We start from the raw sequence: 16,140 nt of genomic DNA, 5'->3' as shown, positions 1-16,140 counted from the left end.
TTTGAGGAATTGTTAATGTAAAGGATGTTGGTGCTGAAGTAATATATTTTTAATTTTCAACACTTGTTGGCATTACTAAACATCTCCATTTGAAAACATTGGAAGTTGCAGAATTAAAATGCCAATTTTCCAATAATGACCTTGTAAGTGTTATAATTCAGGTTAGAAACTCCAAAGTGTTTTATGAAGTCTGTCTGGATCATAAGTTTTGCACTTTGAATTTGGCTAGGGTGAGCATGAGATGTTTAACTTCAGGTATGATTCAAATGATCCACTAGAGAGCTTTTACCAAATGAAGATTTATTTAAGAACATAATTAACATGTATAGAAAGAAAATTGGCAATAAGTTTTACCAATTATAAACAAAAGCAAAACCACTATGATAATGTATAACCTTTAACAAATGTATCTAAAATGTTCCAATCAAACAAAACTTCCCATGGACAAAATCCTTTCCATGGGTTTAACACAGCAAAGACTAATACTCAGGTGATACTGGAACTGAGTCCTTTGGTTAGAAAATTGAAGCCCTGACTTCTTAGCCTTGTAACTTCTAGCAACCCTCTGGATACTCCCAGTACAGCTTGAAGGCAGAAGAGCTTCCCAACCCACCAGGGAGAGAGAGACTCTAGGCAGGCTAATCACCTACAGCAGATTTTCCACTCCAGGAAGGCAAGAAGCCTGGCAGAAACCAACAGCATTTCCAATACCAGGGAGAGAGAGAAAAACACAGTTTTCAGTCTGATGTCCACTCCCTTCTAAACTAAAACTGTAGCCAAACAGAAAAACTAAACCATAAATTCACCAGGAAAGAACAAAAAGCTGTCCGAAACACATAACTGCCAACAAGCCTTTCTCCTAACAATGCAGGGTTATAAAACTAATCCCAGAAAATACCTGAGGCCCAGAGAAAAAATAAACAAAACCCCATTTAAGCACTGAAGTAGCAATACAAGGACTTCTAGCAGACGGTTCGACAACGCCAAAAAAAACCTGAAAAGGTCTACTTACAACTGCAGAGAACATGATTTTTAATAACATCTCTCAAAGGTACACTAGCATCACATAAGGACAACATATTTAGAATAAATGTTTTCAATTGCTTTATCATCTGTTTCCATGGCCTTAAGTAGTGAATTTTCCAAATTGGTATGATATTGAGTATGTGTGGTCCATGTTCATCAAGAACCTTGTTAAATCCCCCTCAATGCATCTTGTATAAAAGAGGAGATTCTCATTTCATCAGTTTCAGCTAGACTTCATCTCAACTCCCTGAAGGGAAGACATTGTGATGACTCATTCCACCATCATGTACTTTAATTGATATAAAAGGTAAGTTTTTTCAGTTTTCCATGACCAGCCAAGGCTCTGCATTGGGACGAAGCAACTGGATATCAGCGCACAAGATCCTTTGATCCAGCCATGCAATCCCTACCAATTTCTTTTGTGCTTTTACACAAATCTGATTTTGACTTCAAAGCCGGGACTCTCAAAAAAATTCTAAGTACCGAATTCAAGTAAAAACTGGAATATTTCCCACTTTTGTTTTTAGCAGGATTTTCAAAATGAATCTCCCATAATCTGTGCATCACAGATGCCCAGTGGGCAATGCCAAGGTGCCCCATGGGCAGTGCCAGGAGGTCAGACTGACACTGCCAGTCTGGCAATGCCCAGGGGGCAACACCCAACCCCTGACCTTCTACGGGGGCCTCCATGGCCCCTCTCTCAGTCCAGCGGGGTTGGGGCTGCCAGCTCCCCGTTAGTGGGGAGCTCTTATAAACCCTGCTTTAATAAAGAAAGAACAAAAAACAATATAGCACAGGAACAGGCCCTTCGGCCCTCCAAGCCTGCACCGATCATGTGTTCCTAACTAGACCATTTGTTTGCATCCCTCTATTCCCAGTTTGTTCATGTGGCTAATGAACCACTCCTGGTGGAGGGGGAGGGACTAGCAAGCCTGGAGACGTCAGTCTCGAGCATGCTAATGATATTCAAATTTGAATTTAAACATTTTAATCAGCTGTATGCCGATTTCCAGGGCAGAGCTGATGATGCCAGAACTCCAACAGCCAGAAACATGTGGAGGTCATGGCACCCAAGTGGGGACTCTGCTAAGCAGCTTCCACTTATGTCTCCAGCGGGCAGTCTCCCCCAATTCTGTTACTGGCCTGGGCTTGGAGGCCCAAAGGCTGCTTCAAGACAACTCATGGAATGGTTTTTTCATACTAATCAGACAGACTTTACCTGCCTTCCAGACCTTACGCATAGAATTCTACAGTACAGAAACAGGCCATTTGGCTCATGGAGTCTGCCCTGACCACAATCCCACCCAGGGCCTACCCTCATAACCCCATGTTTTACCTAGCTAGTCTCCCTGACACTAAGGGACAATTTAGCATGGCCAATCCACCTAACCTGCATATCTTTGGACTGTGAGAGGAAACCCACGCAGACACAGGGAGAATGTGCAAACTCCACACAGACAGTAACTTAAGCTGGGAATCAAACTCAGGTCCCTGGTGCTGTGAGGCAGCAGTGCTAATCACTGTGCCACTGTGTTGCCTCCATTAATATTTCAAACAATTCAGTTTTAATTTTCATAGTTTAAATATAATCATTAAATCAAATGGCCATATTGGATTTATTTGACTGAATTATTTTGCACTGTATCGCAGTAACTTCCTGAGTCACTTGTTGTAATAATCTCTGTCTTTAGGGGAATTTGGAGAGGTCTGCAGTGGCCGGCTAAAGACACCCGGAAAAAGGGAGATTCCTGTGGCTATTAAGACCCTAAAAGGAGGTTATATGGACAGACAACGAAGGGATTTCCTCAGAGAAGCAAGCATCATGGGCCAATTTGACCACCCGAACATCGTTCGTTTGGAGGGAGTCGTAACAAAAAGTATTATATTTTTCTTATGTTTATGTCCATTTCTCCAATCTTCTGCAGGTTGAAATATGACACATAATGACATATAGATATGAAAAACTATTGGACTTTGTATACATTTATTATTGGGGTGACAGTATTATTGCACCATAAAGATAAACATTTTAGCCCAGATAGTGATAGCTGTGTTTTTGGGGAGGTGGCCTTTGGTTCAGAACGTGGACACGGAAAACAAAATGTGGTGGTCAGTGGGTTGTGGAGATTGCAAGGGTTGTGGAGTCACCACTAAGCTTTTTGTTGTGGTGGGAAAACACTGCTGATACTCCTCAAAGCCCACAAACAGTGCTGTAAAAGGGTTTTATGGATCTCTCCTTTCATCAACTGGTTTTCCTGAGGTCTGGAAAACTATAAGCATTCAGCCTCCTTAAAAGATCTTAGCAACCCGCTTCCTGAGACTGAATTGATTGCTTACACCAATTACCTTCTCCCATTTCCCCAGACAGGCCTATATTACAACCAGACTTTAGCATTTGTGGTCAAGTTTATAATGTTTCAAACTGTAGCTTATCACCTGACACAAACCCAACCAATTTAGTGGGTTAAAATTATCCCTAAATTTAGGTTGGGAAGTATGCCACATATTCAAAATTATGGTCAGAATCTGAAGTTCAGAATTCATATTCAAAAACCAAAAATGCTGTAAAATCTTAGCAGAAAATAGAGAGAGAGTAGAGCTTTTTCTCACTCCATAGATGCTGTCAGACTTACTGAGATTTTCCAGCATTTTCTGTTTTTGTTTCAGATTCCAGCATCCAGAGTCATCAGAATTCAGGTTGTTTGGTATTAAACAGGAAACACATATAGGTTTAATTTTGTTCTGGTCTACTCATTATTACGTCCCATTAAGAGGAAATAATTGCCCATCTATGGGTATATAAATCATCATATGCCCTGTTATAAAGCTCATTTTTACATGTGATTCATAGTATATTCTTCAGTGTGTATGTATGTTTGTGTAACATACAGAACATTCTAAAACAGAATCAAGCTGTTTTAATTCATGGTTGCCATAAGGAGTTCAGTGATTTGATTGTGTTGTGGAAATTGGTAACGCACATAAGGTTGTCGAAATTGGTTTGATTTGCACACATTTCTCAAGTGTAAAACAGGTGCAACAGTGATCAGTTTGGTAGTGGAGCACAATCTGTGCGGCATTCAGGCAACTTTTAAATTAATAGGGTCCATTTCCTTGAATATCATGGGAAGCTATCTGAAATATGCATTTGGTCTCTTACATTCATTAATTAGCAGCCTAATGCCTGTTGAAGGAGCTTTCTGTAAAATTTGTTCCAGATGAACAGGGCAGATGTCAGACCTGCTCCAGTCAGGATTTTTCAGTGGCCTCTAATTAAAATTAATTTTTCTTGTAGATAGAGAAACACTTCTGCAGCAGCCAGTTCACCAGGCTTGAGTGCTCCCCTGATTCCACCTTGAGTAAAATTGAGAAAGGCATTGGTAGTTTGTACTATTGAGGTTTGAGGTCTAAGGCCTAAGGTCAAGCCAGTCTCTGGTCTCTTAGTTTGGGCTAACACTCAATACACATTCCTTTGAACTTTTTTTGTCCTTTACTTTGGCACCCCTAAAAATCTTAGTTAAAGTAGCAAACTAACCAAATTTCATATCTATATCAGTGGTGTTGCAAAGCACTATTTCAGCCCACCAGAGCTCATATTCAGATGGTCTCTCATTTTGATATTGTTCGTTCATTGTAGGTGGAACTTGACCTCATATATGTCAGCATCAACTGACTCTGGTGACATAGTGGCACGGTAGTTAGCACTGCTATCTCACAGCACCAGGGACCTGGGTTTGATTCCTGGCTTGGGCCATTAACTGTGTGGAGTTTGCACATTCTCCCCGTGTCTGCATGGGCTACCTCCGGGTGCTCCAGTTTCCTTCCACAGTCCAAAAGACGTACTGGTTATTTGCATTGGCCATGCTAAGTTCTCCCTCAGTTTACTTGAACAGGCGCCAGAGTATGGTGACTGGGGGATTTTCACAGTAACTTCATTACAGTGTTAATGTAAGCCTTCTTGTGACACTAATAAAATAAACTTCACATGCTAATTAACTCAATATTAATTAATTTTCCCAGTTAAACGGTAAAAGTTAATCTAACTACTCTAATGCATTGGGTTTAATTCCTAGTCAAGAATTGCTAGTTGATGCAAGGATTCATTGTCATTGCCTCTACTGAGAAGTATCAGAACTCACATGCCACGAAATTTCTGTCCTGTTTAAGATGATAAACAAGTCAGTTTGGTGGAGTGAGAAGGGCCAGTTTCCATCAGGTCTTCACCTCTTTCCAGCCCTAATGCAAGAGTCTGACATGAGTGGGAATGCTGCTCTGTCCAAGACTACAAGAAGCTACAAAGGGTCGTGAGCAAAGCCTAGTCCATCATGCAAACCAGCCTCCCATCCATTTATTCTGTCTACACTTCCCACTGCCTTGGAAAAGCAGTCTGTAAAATCAAGGACCCCACACACCCTCGACATTCTCTATTCCATCTGCTTCTGTCGGGAGAAAGATACAAAAGTCTGAGGACACATACCAACCAACTCAATAACAACTTCTTCCTTGCTGCCATCAGACTTTTGAGTAGACTTACCTTGCATTAAATTGATCTTCCTCTACACCCTAGCTATGACTGTAACACTACATTCTGCACTTTCCTTTCCTTCTCTATGAACCGTATGTTTTGTCTGTATAGTGTACAAGAAACGATAATTTTCACTATATAGCAATACACGTGACAATAACAAATCAAATCAAATCAAAAAAATGCTTATTCTTTTCACCTGTTTCAGAGACGGAGTTGGCAATAATAGAATCCCTATAGTGCAGAAGAGAGCCATTCGGCCCATTGAGCCTGCACTGACAACAATCCCACCCAGGCCCACCCCAAAATCCCATTTATTTACCCTACTAATCCCCCTGAAACTAATTAGCAAGGCTAATCACTAATTTAGCAAGGCCAATCAACCGAACCCATACATCTTTGGATGTGACCCACTTATGGCCTCAAAGATCCCAAAGGACATTTGAGACTTTTGTCTTCAGTTTTTCTGATGTCTTATTTTAACCCCTAATACTCTGTTCTACCCTTGTAGAGTAGATACTTTGTCAGTATTCTATTTTGTTTCCAGATTTTCCCATCATGCTTCCTCTTGCTCATATTTTTGCCTTTAGGCCATTACTCAGATGTCTCTGACACTTCTCATCACCTTTTAGAATGAGTCTTATTTCTCTCTACTGTTCTGTTATAGCTTGAAGCGATTCCCTTGCTGTTCCACACAACAAATGTGTCAGTTAAAATGGCTATGCCCTTGAGATATCAGACTTCAGAAGGTGTCACCTGTAGCATCATTATTCATTGACAAAATTGCACCTACCTGCAATTTACCTGCAGTTTAGAACTGAGTCCTTACAATGGTGAAATGTTAGGCACAGGATAACAGTCTTATTAATTAAGAATGATACTTAGCTACATATAATTCTGTACTTTCTAATTTTCAGCAAGCTATTGCTATTTTTGGAATATAATTGTGAGAAATTAGGATCGAGCTGTATGGAGACTGGATCCTGAATTTGATAGTCAAGAGTGAGGCAAGAACCTTGTGGATCAAACTCCAGTTTTTTGCACTCAAGTCACGGGCAAAACAAGGGAACAACATTCACTCTTCCAGATAAAAAAAGGAGTTGTTAGAAATGTGCCAACTCTGAACTCAGACCAACATGAGCTTTTGAGATTTTCTGAGAAGTGACATTGATATATCATGTAGATCAGTCATACATATGCATTAATCTGGTTTATTTTCTTGTCTGGCACTGGCACTGGGTGTTGTGGGTTTCTCTAGAATTACAACATACCATTAAGCCAAATGACGGCTGCTTGATAATGCATGTCAAAGCAGGAGCTAATTAACATGGCATGTCCTTTTGTTAGAAAATGAATTAAACATATTAGCCAATTATTGAAATGTCTTTCAAAACCCTGAATTTAAGATTCAGTGCCAGTTGGGTATCAGCTTATTTTTCCCATTTCACTTCCTCAGCCAGCATTTATAGCTGCAGTAATACTTACTGTCATTTTATGATTTGAGACAGATTTTCCTCAGATTTGTGCTGAGATTTTGTGTATATGCTGGACACAAAGCAGAGAGAACAGAGGCTGGTGGCCTGGTTCCCCACCACCTTTACATTTAATTTGCATTGTCAAGTGACTCCCAGGTGGAGTGGGTCATGGAACACTTGGAACACTTACAGCTTTAGCCTGGGGTAAAGCATGAAAATATAGTGTGGGATTCTCTGGTCTCATCCACTGTGGGATGCGTTGCAAGTGAGAATGGAAAATTTGGCATTCCAGCCAAAATTCCATTCACTTTCAGCAGCTTTGAAAATCCCAGCCATGAACAAAGATGAAAGATTTCAGCCATAATGTTAATAAGGTAGGAGTCACTTCTCCTCACAACATCATTCATTTTGCTGATTGTATAAGTGGTCAAAGTCCAAACAAGTAACAAATTGATGTATATTTTATATCGATTTTAGCAAAGTCATTTGCAAAGTTCCACATGGGAGACTGACTGGGAAAGTTAAAGCAAATAGAATTCAGAGAAACTTGGCGAGATAGATCAGAAACTGGGTTAGTAATAGGACTCAAAGGGTTGTGGAGTTAGCCTGTTCAATTGACTGGAGGCCAGTGTCCAGTGGTGTACCACAAGATGTAGTATTGGGAGCCTTATTTTTGTTATATACATAAATTATATTAATGATAATGTGAGGGGGGTATTAGGCAAGTTTGCAGATGACACAAGATTGGTAGGGTGGTTAATGGTGAAGAAGATGGTTATAGGTTACAGGAAGATACAAATGGGTGTTCAAATGGGCAGAACAGTGGCAGTTGGTATTTAACCCTGATAAGTGTGAGGTGAGGCATTTTGGAAGAAGTAACATGACAAGCGAGTTTTTAGTGAATGGCAGGACACTGGGAATCTCAAAGGAAAAGATGGAATTTGGGATACTTATTCATAGATTGCTGAAGACAGCAAGTGAACAGGATAGTTAAGAAGGCATATGGGACCCTTGCTTTTGTCAGTCATAGCATAGAGTATAAAAGCAAAGAGGTAATGTTGGAATTGTACACGTTGTTGGTTACGCCACAGCTGGAGTACTATGTGCAGTTTTGGTCACCTCACTATAGGAAAGATGTTATAGCAAAAGAGAGGATACAGAGGAGGTTCTCCAGGATGTTGACTGGGATGGAGCATTTGAGCTATAAGGAGAGGCTAGATAAGCTTGGACTGTTTTCTTTAAATCAAAGAAGGCTGAGGGGGGCAGGATTGAGGTATGAGGGGTATGGATGGGGCGAGTAGAGAACAGCTGTTCCCATTGGTTGATGGGTAAATCATGAGGGGGCATGGTTTTAGAATAAGGAGCAGGGGATTCAGAGGGGATTTGAGAAAGAAAATTAACTCATAGGCTGGTGGGAATCTGGAATTACAGCCTGGGAAGTAGTGGAGGCTGGAAACCTTGCAACCTTTAAAATATATTTGGATGAGCACTTGAAATATCATAACATTCTAGGATATGAGTCAAGTGCAGAAAAATGGGATTAGCGTGCCTTTAGTTGTAGTTATTGTCAGTGCAGACTCGATGGGCCAAAGGGCCTTTTTGTACTGCACGACTCTATGACTAAGTAGACTTTAGAAGTATACACAGCCCTCTTCAAATCAGATACCCAGGAAGTTGACAAGCACCAGAAAGTACATTTTGTTATCAAATCAAGGATCAATGAAATGATTTGATTTTGATTTGATTTGAAATGATTTATTATTGTCACATGTATTGGTATACAGTAAAAAGTATCATTTCTTGCACGCTATGCAGACAGAACATACTGTATGTAGAAAAGGAAAGAGAGTGCAGAATGTAGCATTACAGTCATAGCTAAGATGTAAAGAAACACCAACTTAATGAGAGGCAAGCCCATTCAAAAATCAGATGGCAGCAGGGAAGAAGCTATTCTTGAGTCAGTTGGTACATATCCTCAGACCCTTGTATCTTTCTCCTGATGGAAGAAGCTGGAAGAGAGAATGTCTGGGTTGCGTGGGGTCCTTGGTTTTGCTTCTGCTTTTCTAAGGCAGCAGGAAGTATAGACAGTGTCAATGAAAGGGAGGCTGGTTTGAATGATGGATTGGGCTTCTGTAGTTTCTTGTGGTCTTGGACAGAACAGCAGCTATACCAAGTTGTGATACAACCAGAAAGAATGCTTTCTACGGTGCATCTGTAAAAGTTGGTGAGAATAGCAGCAGACATGCCAAAATGAGCAATGGGACTGTTTTGAATAGCAGCCAGAAGGCTCAAATCCAGCAACCATTATCCCTGCTGAAAGCCTCCGGCCTGTAGTTTCCTTCCCAGCCAACCCGTTTTGGGTATAGCTGTTCCAATGTCTGTCCCGGTGTTGGGTGAAAATGGGAGCCATTAAAAAGAAAGGGGCTCCTATTTAAGACAAAGTTGAGGAGAATTTTTTTTCCCTCGTGTTGCTCTGAGTCTGTGGAACACTCTTCTCCAGAGAACAGTAGAAGCAGGACTGTTGAATATTTTTAAGGCAAAGCAAAATAAATTCTTGATTAACAAGGGAATCAAAGAGATTGAAGGTGGGCAGGAAAAGTGGCACTGAGGCCACAATCAGAGCACTGATTTTACTGTATGGTCAAAAAGGTTCAAGGGACCAAATTGAACTTCTCTGCTCCTAATTTCTATGTTTGATTGTATGTAAAACCCATAAATGCAGGTGGATTGAGCTCCTGTTAGACAGAGGGCACAAGGGGTGTCCTCTGCCCATTTTGTACTCCTGTTGGGGGAGAGGAAATGGAAAGTGGCTTCTGTGGTCATTCACACAATGGTAAAATTTTGATCTGATTATTTACAGAGTTAAGACGTAGCTGGTCGATGCAGCAGCTTTAGATCGTATGCTGCAGCTTCCATTGTACACTGGTGAATAATTCCACATGAATTTTTGTTTGCAGTGTTGTCTCATTAACAAAATTACAAACCTCAGCAACAGAAGAGAATTCAGACAATTACAGTGCTTCAAAATGAACATTGCAGGGCAATTCACTTTCTGCCACCTCCCCACCACACAAAAAAAGCTAATTATTCTGTGTCTAACACTGTCAGCTGCTGCTGTTCACATTCTTCTCAACCGTTTCAAAAGCTGTTAATGTAATCTTTCCTTTTGTTCTGCACATGCTTCACATGCAACACTTGTGAATCGAGTTGTTTCAATATGGGGACTTTTAGGACCAAAATGGTACATGCCAAGAAGAGTAGGGCAAGGCTAGAAGCACAGAATGGTTGCAGCACAGAAAGAAGCCATTTGGCCCACTGTTTCTGTGCTGGCTCCCCGAAGGAGCAGTTCCACTAGTGCCACTCCCCTGCCCTTTCCCAGTAGCCCTGCAAATTTTTCATTTCACACTATCATTCCATTCTCATTTGAAAGCTCCAGCTGACCATGTTTTCACTGAGGGTGTGCATTCCAGATCCTAACCATTCGCTGCATGAAAAAATTTTCCTCATGTTGTGTCTTTTGCCAATTACTTCAAATCTGTGCCTTCTGCTTCTCGGTCATTCTACCAATGGGAACAGTTTCTCCTTAACTATTCATCTCCTCTCAAATTTCTCTTATCGAAGGAAAACAATACAAACTTCTTCAATCCTTCTATATAATTGAAGTTCCTCATATCTGGAACTGTTCTTGTAAATCCTTTCTGCACTGTCTCTAATACCTTCCCATCCTTCCCAATGTGTGGTGCCCAGAACTGGACCTAATACTTCAGTTTGAAGCTGAACCTGTGTTTTATACAGGTTTAATGTAACTTCCTTGCTTTTATACTCCATGCCCTTGCTGATAAAGCCCAGGATGCCTTATGCTCTCTTAACCTGTCCTACCATTTACACCCATAGAATCATAGAATCTCTACAGTGCAGAATGAGGTCATTCGGCCCATTGAGTCTGCACCGACCACAATCCGACCCACACCCTATCCCTGCTCAGTTACTTGGCTAATCCATCTAACTTATCACATCCCAGGACACTAAGGGTTAATTTAACATGTCTAATCATCCTAACCCACACATCTTTAGACTGTTGGAGGAAACCAGAGGACCCAGAGAAAACCTATGCAAACACGGGGAGAATGTGCAAACTCCACAAGCTGGGAAGCAAACACAAATCCTTGGAACTGTGAGGCTGCAATGCTAACCACTGTGCCACCACGCCACCCAGGTCCCTCTGCCCCTGTTGTCCCCTTTAGAATTGTATCCTTTGTTTTATATTGTTCTTCTGTGTTCTTCCTACCAAAATGTATCATTTCACAGTTATTGCATAAAATTTTATCTCCACTTGACTGCCCCTTTCACCAACCTGTTTACAAACTTTAGAAGTTTGTTACTATCCTCCTCATGTTTCACAATATTTCCAAGTTTTGTACCCTCCCCAAACCTTGAAATTTTGCAACTTAGGCAATATTGAGAAGAGATGAACAGTGACGATCATAATGAGATGTGGACGCTAAAGTGGATGTGTAGAGTAGCAAGAAAGGACAAAATCATCAGTCAGTACATCAGGGTGCCAGTGAAGTTCTAGGTCATTAATATATATTGGGAAGAACAGCGATACCTGAGGAGTTCCTTCAATCTGAAAAACAACTACTCACCACTATTTGTTTCCTGTCACTTGGCTAATTTCATATCCAAGCTGCGACAGTCCCTTACACTCAGTGAGCTCTGACTTTGCTCACATCTGTTGTTCGACACAGAATCAAATTCCCTTTAGAAGCCCACAGACACCACATCAACAATGTTGTCAATCCTCTCTGTTACCCTATCAAAAAATTCTAGCAAGTTCACTAAACATGGTTTCCTCTTCACAAATCTCTGCTGGCTTTAATGCATATGCATAATTTTCTCCCGAATTATCATTTTTAAAAGCTTCCTCATCACCAAGGTTAATCTGACTGGCCTGTAATTGCTGATCTTATCCTTGTACCCTTTTTTGAACTAAGATGTAACATTTGAAGATCAGATCCAATTTACGGACTGTCAGTTTGAGCCTAGGAAAGAGGTTCAAAGTGAACATATAAAGGTTAAGGGTGCAGATGTGGGCAAAGTGTTTTCAGGTCCAATGTCCAGTGGTGGCAGAAGATGGAAGTGAATGAAAATTACACAACAGGTTAGCTCCGGTTACAGTAATTAGAAGAGGTGCAGTGTAGCTCTGGTTAGAGTAGTTAAAGAGCTGCAGTGGAGAGTTATAGGAGAGGAAAGTATCTCAGAAACTGAAAGGAAGAATCTATAAGACTGCTGTAAGGCCAGCCAGGTTATATGGTGCAGCAGCCTGAGCAACATCTAGAAGAGTTGAGCAATGACTGAATCATAATGAGATGTGATACTCTAGTGGATGTGTGGAGTAATGAGAAAGGACAAAATCATCAACCAGTACATCAGGGTGTCAGTGAAGATTGTGGGAGCATCAAAGAAAGTAGCCGAGCAGAGATGGAAATGATATAGACATCTGCTGCAGAGATAGAGAGGAAATGTGGTGGGTCAATAATGGAACTGCCAGGAAAGAAGAGAAAGGAAAGGTCTAAGGCCACTTGGAAAGATATAATTGAGAGAGACTTAAAGACAGTGGAATTGGAAAAATTATGAGTGACTGACAGGAGATGTAGATGGGTGATCAATCAGCATTGTGGTGACCCCAAGTAAAAGGGAGGAAGCTGAAACAACAAGAGGTGCAACATTTGCATTTCTTCATTCCTCTGGAACTACCTCCAACATATTGGAAAATTATGGCCAATGTTCCAGCAATTTGTGCTCTCACTACCTTCAGATTTCTTGGATGGATCTCATCTGCTCTTGATGCTGCATCAGCTTTAAGTACTGACAGCCTATCCAATACCTCTTATCAGTTTGAAATCCTCTATATCCTTTGTCAGCATGGCCTGTATGGCATCTTCTTCCTTGGTGAAGACAGAAGCAGAAATGCCACAGGGTCGTGCCACATGTCTCCATGTATAAAATCCCTAAACGACTCCACTTTTTCCTTTACCCTTTTTTCTATTTAAGTGCCTACAGAATACTTGGATTCCTCTTTAGGTGAGCTGCCAGTCTCTTCTTATACTTTCCCTTTGCTTCTCTTAGTTGCTTTCTGATTTCCCCTCCGAATCTTTTACTTTCAGCCTGTATCTTAATTGTATCATCCACCATACATCTTTCACAAACACGCATTTTCTGCTTCATCTTAATCTTTATATCTTTCACCATCAGGGAGCTCAGGATTTGTTTGCCCTACCTTTTCACGTTATATGAATATACCTTGTGTAAATTTGAACACTTAACTTTAAAGGCAGCCCATTGTTCAGTTACAGTATTGCCTGCAAATCGTTGATTCCAATTTATCTCAGCCAGATCCATCCTTAGAGCATAGAAAATAGAACAGTACAGAATGGGAACAAGCCCTCGGCCCTTGTGCTGAACGTGACACCAACTTAAACTAAGCTCTTCTGACTGCCCTTGGTCCATATCCCTCTATTCCTTGCATACTCATATGCTTATCTAAGAGCCTCTCATACGCCCCTATCATATCTGCCTCCACCATCACCACTGGCAGCATGTTCCCGACACCTACCACTCTCTATATAAAAACTTGCCCCTCACATCTCCTTTGAACTTTACCTCTCTCACTTTAAGTGCATGCCCCTTAGCGTTAGACATTAAAACTCTGGGAAAAAGATCCTGATTGTCAGCCCTATCCATGCCTCTCATAATTCTCTAGACTTCTATCAGGTCTCCCCTCAGCCGCTGCTGCTCCAGAGAAAACAACCCTAGTTTGTCCAGCCTCTCCTTAAAGCTCATACCCTCTAATCCAGGCAGCATCCTGGTATACCTCTTCGCCACCCTCTCCAAAGCCTCTACATTCTTCCTGTAATGTGGCGACTAGAATTGAACACAATACTCTAAGTGCAGCCTAACCAAAGCTGCAACATGACATTCTGACTCTTGTATTCAATGCCCCAGCCAATAAAGGCAAACATGTCACACTCCTTCCTTATCACCCAATTTGCTTATGTGGTCAGTTTCAGGGAGCTATGGACTTGAACGTCAAGATCCCTCTGTGCATCCCTACTCCATTGAAGTTTACTTTCCCTTTGTTAGTTATTCTCACTTTGGATTTTTCCTTGGCCTTTTCCATTCCTGACCTAAACCTTATGATGAAATGGTCACTGTCCCCTGAATGTTTTTCTACTGGCACAGCCCACCTCATTCCCAAGAACCAGGTATGGCATTGCCTCCTTACTCATTGGATTGGAAACAAACTGCTGTAGAAAATTTCCTGAATACACTCTAGAAGCTTTTGGCTCTCCCTGCCCTTTATACCACTACTATCCCAATCTAACTATGGATAATTAAGGAATTTATTAAAACTAATATCTAGGCTGAATTTTATGTTCCCCGACATATGGATTTGAAGGTGGGGGAGTGAGGTGGAAGGCTTGAAAAATCCAGCACTTTGCCTTCTTGCTGCTCCATACCTGCCTGTATGGAATTTTAGGGTGGCAGTGGAAGCATTGTGCGGACAATCCACCCATCCTTGGGCCTTTTGAGAGCTCCATGTGTCCACCTACAGGCCATTTAAGAGCCTCATCCCATTTTCACCAGCATTTTATCCACAACGACTAGTCCCATGCCATGTGGTAAGCTCAAAAGATTTAGCTGCACGGGCTTGTATTGTCAAGGAGGGGGATATAATTTACAGTCAGTCCCGCATGCCCATCGGAGGCCCTTCTCCAAGATCACACTCCCCCTTTTACCCTCCCCACTACGTTCTCAAACTCAATACCCACCCCCCTCAACCCCATTACTAGGGCCTCCACACCTTCTTTGGAGTATGGCTCCAGATGCTCTCCATTGGAGATTGCCTGTAGCCCCAGTGATAGCCACTGCTCCTGCCTAATGCTGCTGGGACCACAGAGCTGCAAGCCATCTGATTGGCTGGCAGCTCCCTATGGTGGTACTTCCGATTCCCAAGGGGTGGAAATCCCACCTCTCACCTATTATGATCAGTTAATTCACACACTGCACTGTAATTTCCTTACAAATTTGCTCCTCTATATCTTCCCAACTGCTTGGTGGCCTAGAGAATGCACTGGGCAATATAATTGCACCTTTATTTTTCCTTAGCTCAAGCCAGATAGATTATGTCTTTGATCTCACTAGGACATTTCTCTCCAGCATTCCAATATTCTCCTTAATCAATACTAACTACCACCTTTCTGCCTCTCCTTCCTTTCCTATTTTTCCTGTACACCTTGTATCCAAGAATATTTAATTCCCAGTCCTGCCACTCTTTGAGATAGATCGCTGTTTTCACCACAACATTGTATTCCCATGCAGCCGTCTGCATCTGTGACTCGCCAGCTTTATTCACCACACTAGACACATTCACAAACGTGCACTATTACCCTAATTTTAATGAATACTTAATAAATACTTTAAATTGGTGTTCACTAAGGGAGAAGATACAACCAAATATCAGTAAAAATGGAGATGGTAAAAGTAATGGATGGGGTGAAAAGACTGCCTATGAATAAAGCAGACAAATTGCCTGATCCAGATGGCTTGCATCACAGGTTGCTAAAGGAAGTAGAGCTGAATATAACAGAAGGGCATGTCATAATCTTCTAAACCTCCATAGATATGGGGGAGGTACTAAAGGATTGAAAAGCAACATGTGATACCCTTATTTAAGAAATGGTGGAAGGGCATTCCTAGTAACTATAGGCCAGTCAGTTTAATATGTGCTGGATAGGGTTTTCAAAACAATGACCAGGGGGAAATTAACAGACACTTGGAGTGATTTGAGTTAACTAAACAGTGCTAGCACAGATTTATAAAAGGCAGATGTGTTTGACTGATCTAGTGGAGTTTTTTGATGGAGGAACAGGGAAATTTGATGAAGCAAATGTAATAGATGGTGTCAAAATGGATTTTAAGAAAGCATTTGGCAAAGTACCAGACAAGAGACTAGTTAAGAGAATTGAGGTTTATGGGATAGAATGGTCAGCATTAGGATAAATCAACGGCTTAGGACAGAAAACACAGTAAATCATGGTAAATGGTTGTTTC

General features: G+C 41.3%; 1 protein-coding gene across 1 annotated transcript in view; it reads left to right on the top strand.

Annotated features, from left to right (window-relative positions):
- The window catches only part of epha6 (eph receptor A6), a 635,583-nt gene that overhangs the window by 578,985 nt on the left and 40,458 nt on the right, over positions 1 to 16,140 (top strand). Inside the window, exon 11 of the mRNA XM_080203887.1 lies at positions 2,718 to 2,903. Coding sequence (XP_080060013.1) covers positions 2,718 to 2,903 — 186 coding nt within the window. The remainder of the gene's footprint in view (positions 1 to 2,717; positions 2,904 to 16,140) is intronic.

Source organism: Carcharhinus amblyrhynchos, chromosome 15 (genome assembly GCF_965287045.1).
Source record: "Carcharhinus amblyrhynchos chromosome 15, sCarAmb.v2.hapA, whole genome shotgun sequence".
Taxonomy (NCBI): Eukaryota; Metazoa; Chordata; class Chondrichthyes; order Carcharhiniformes; family Carcharhinidae; genus Carcharhinus; species Carcharhinus amblyrhynchos.
Note: the sequence above shows the minus strand (reverse complement) of the source record. Positions and strands in the feature narration are given on the sequence as shown.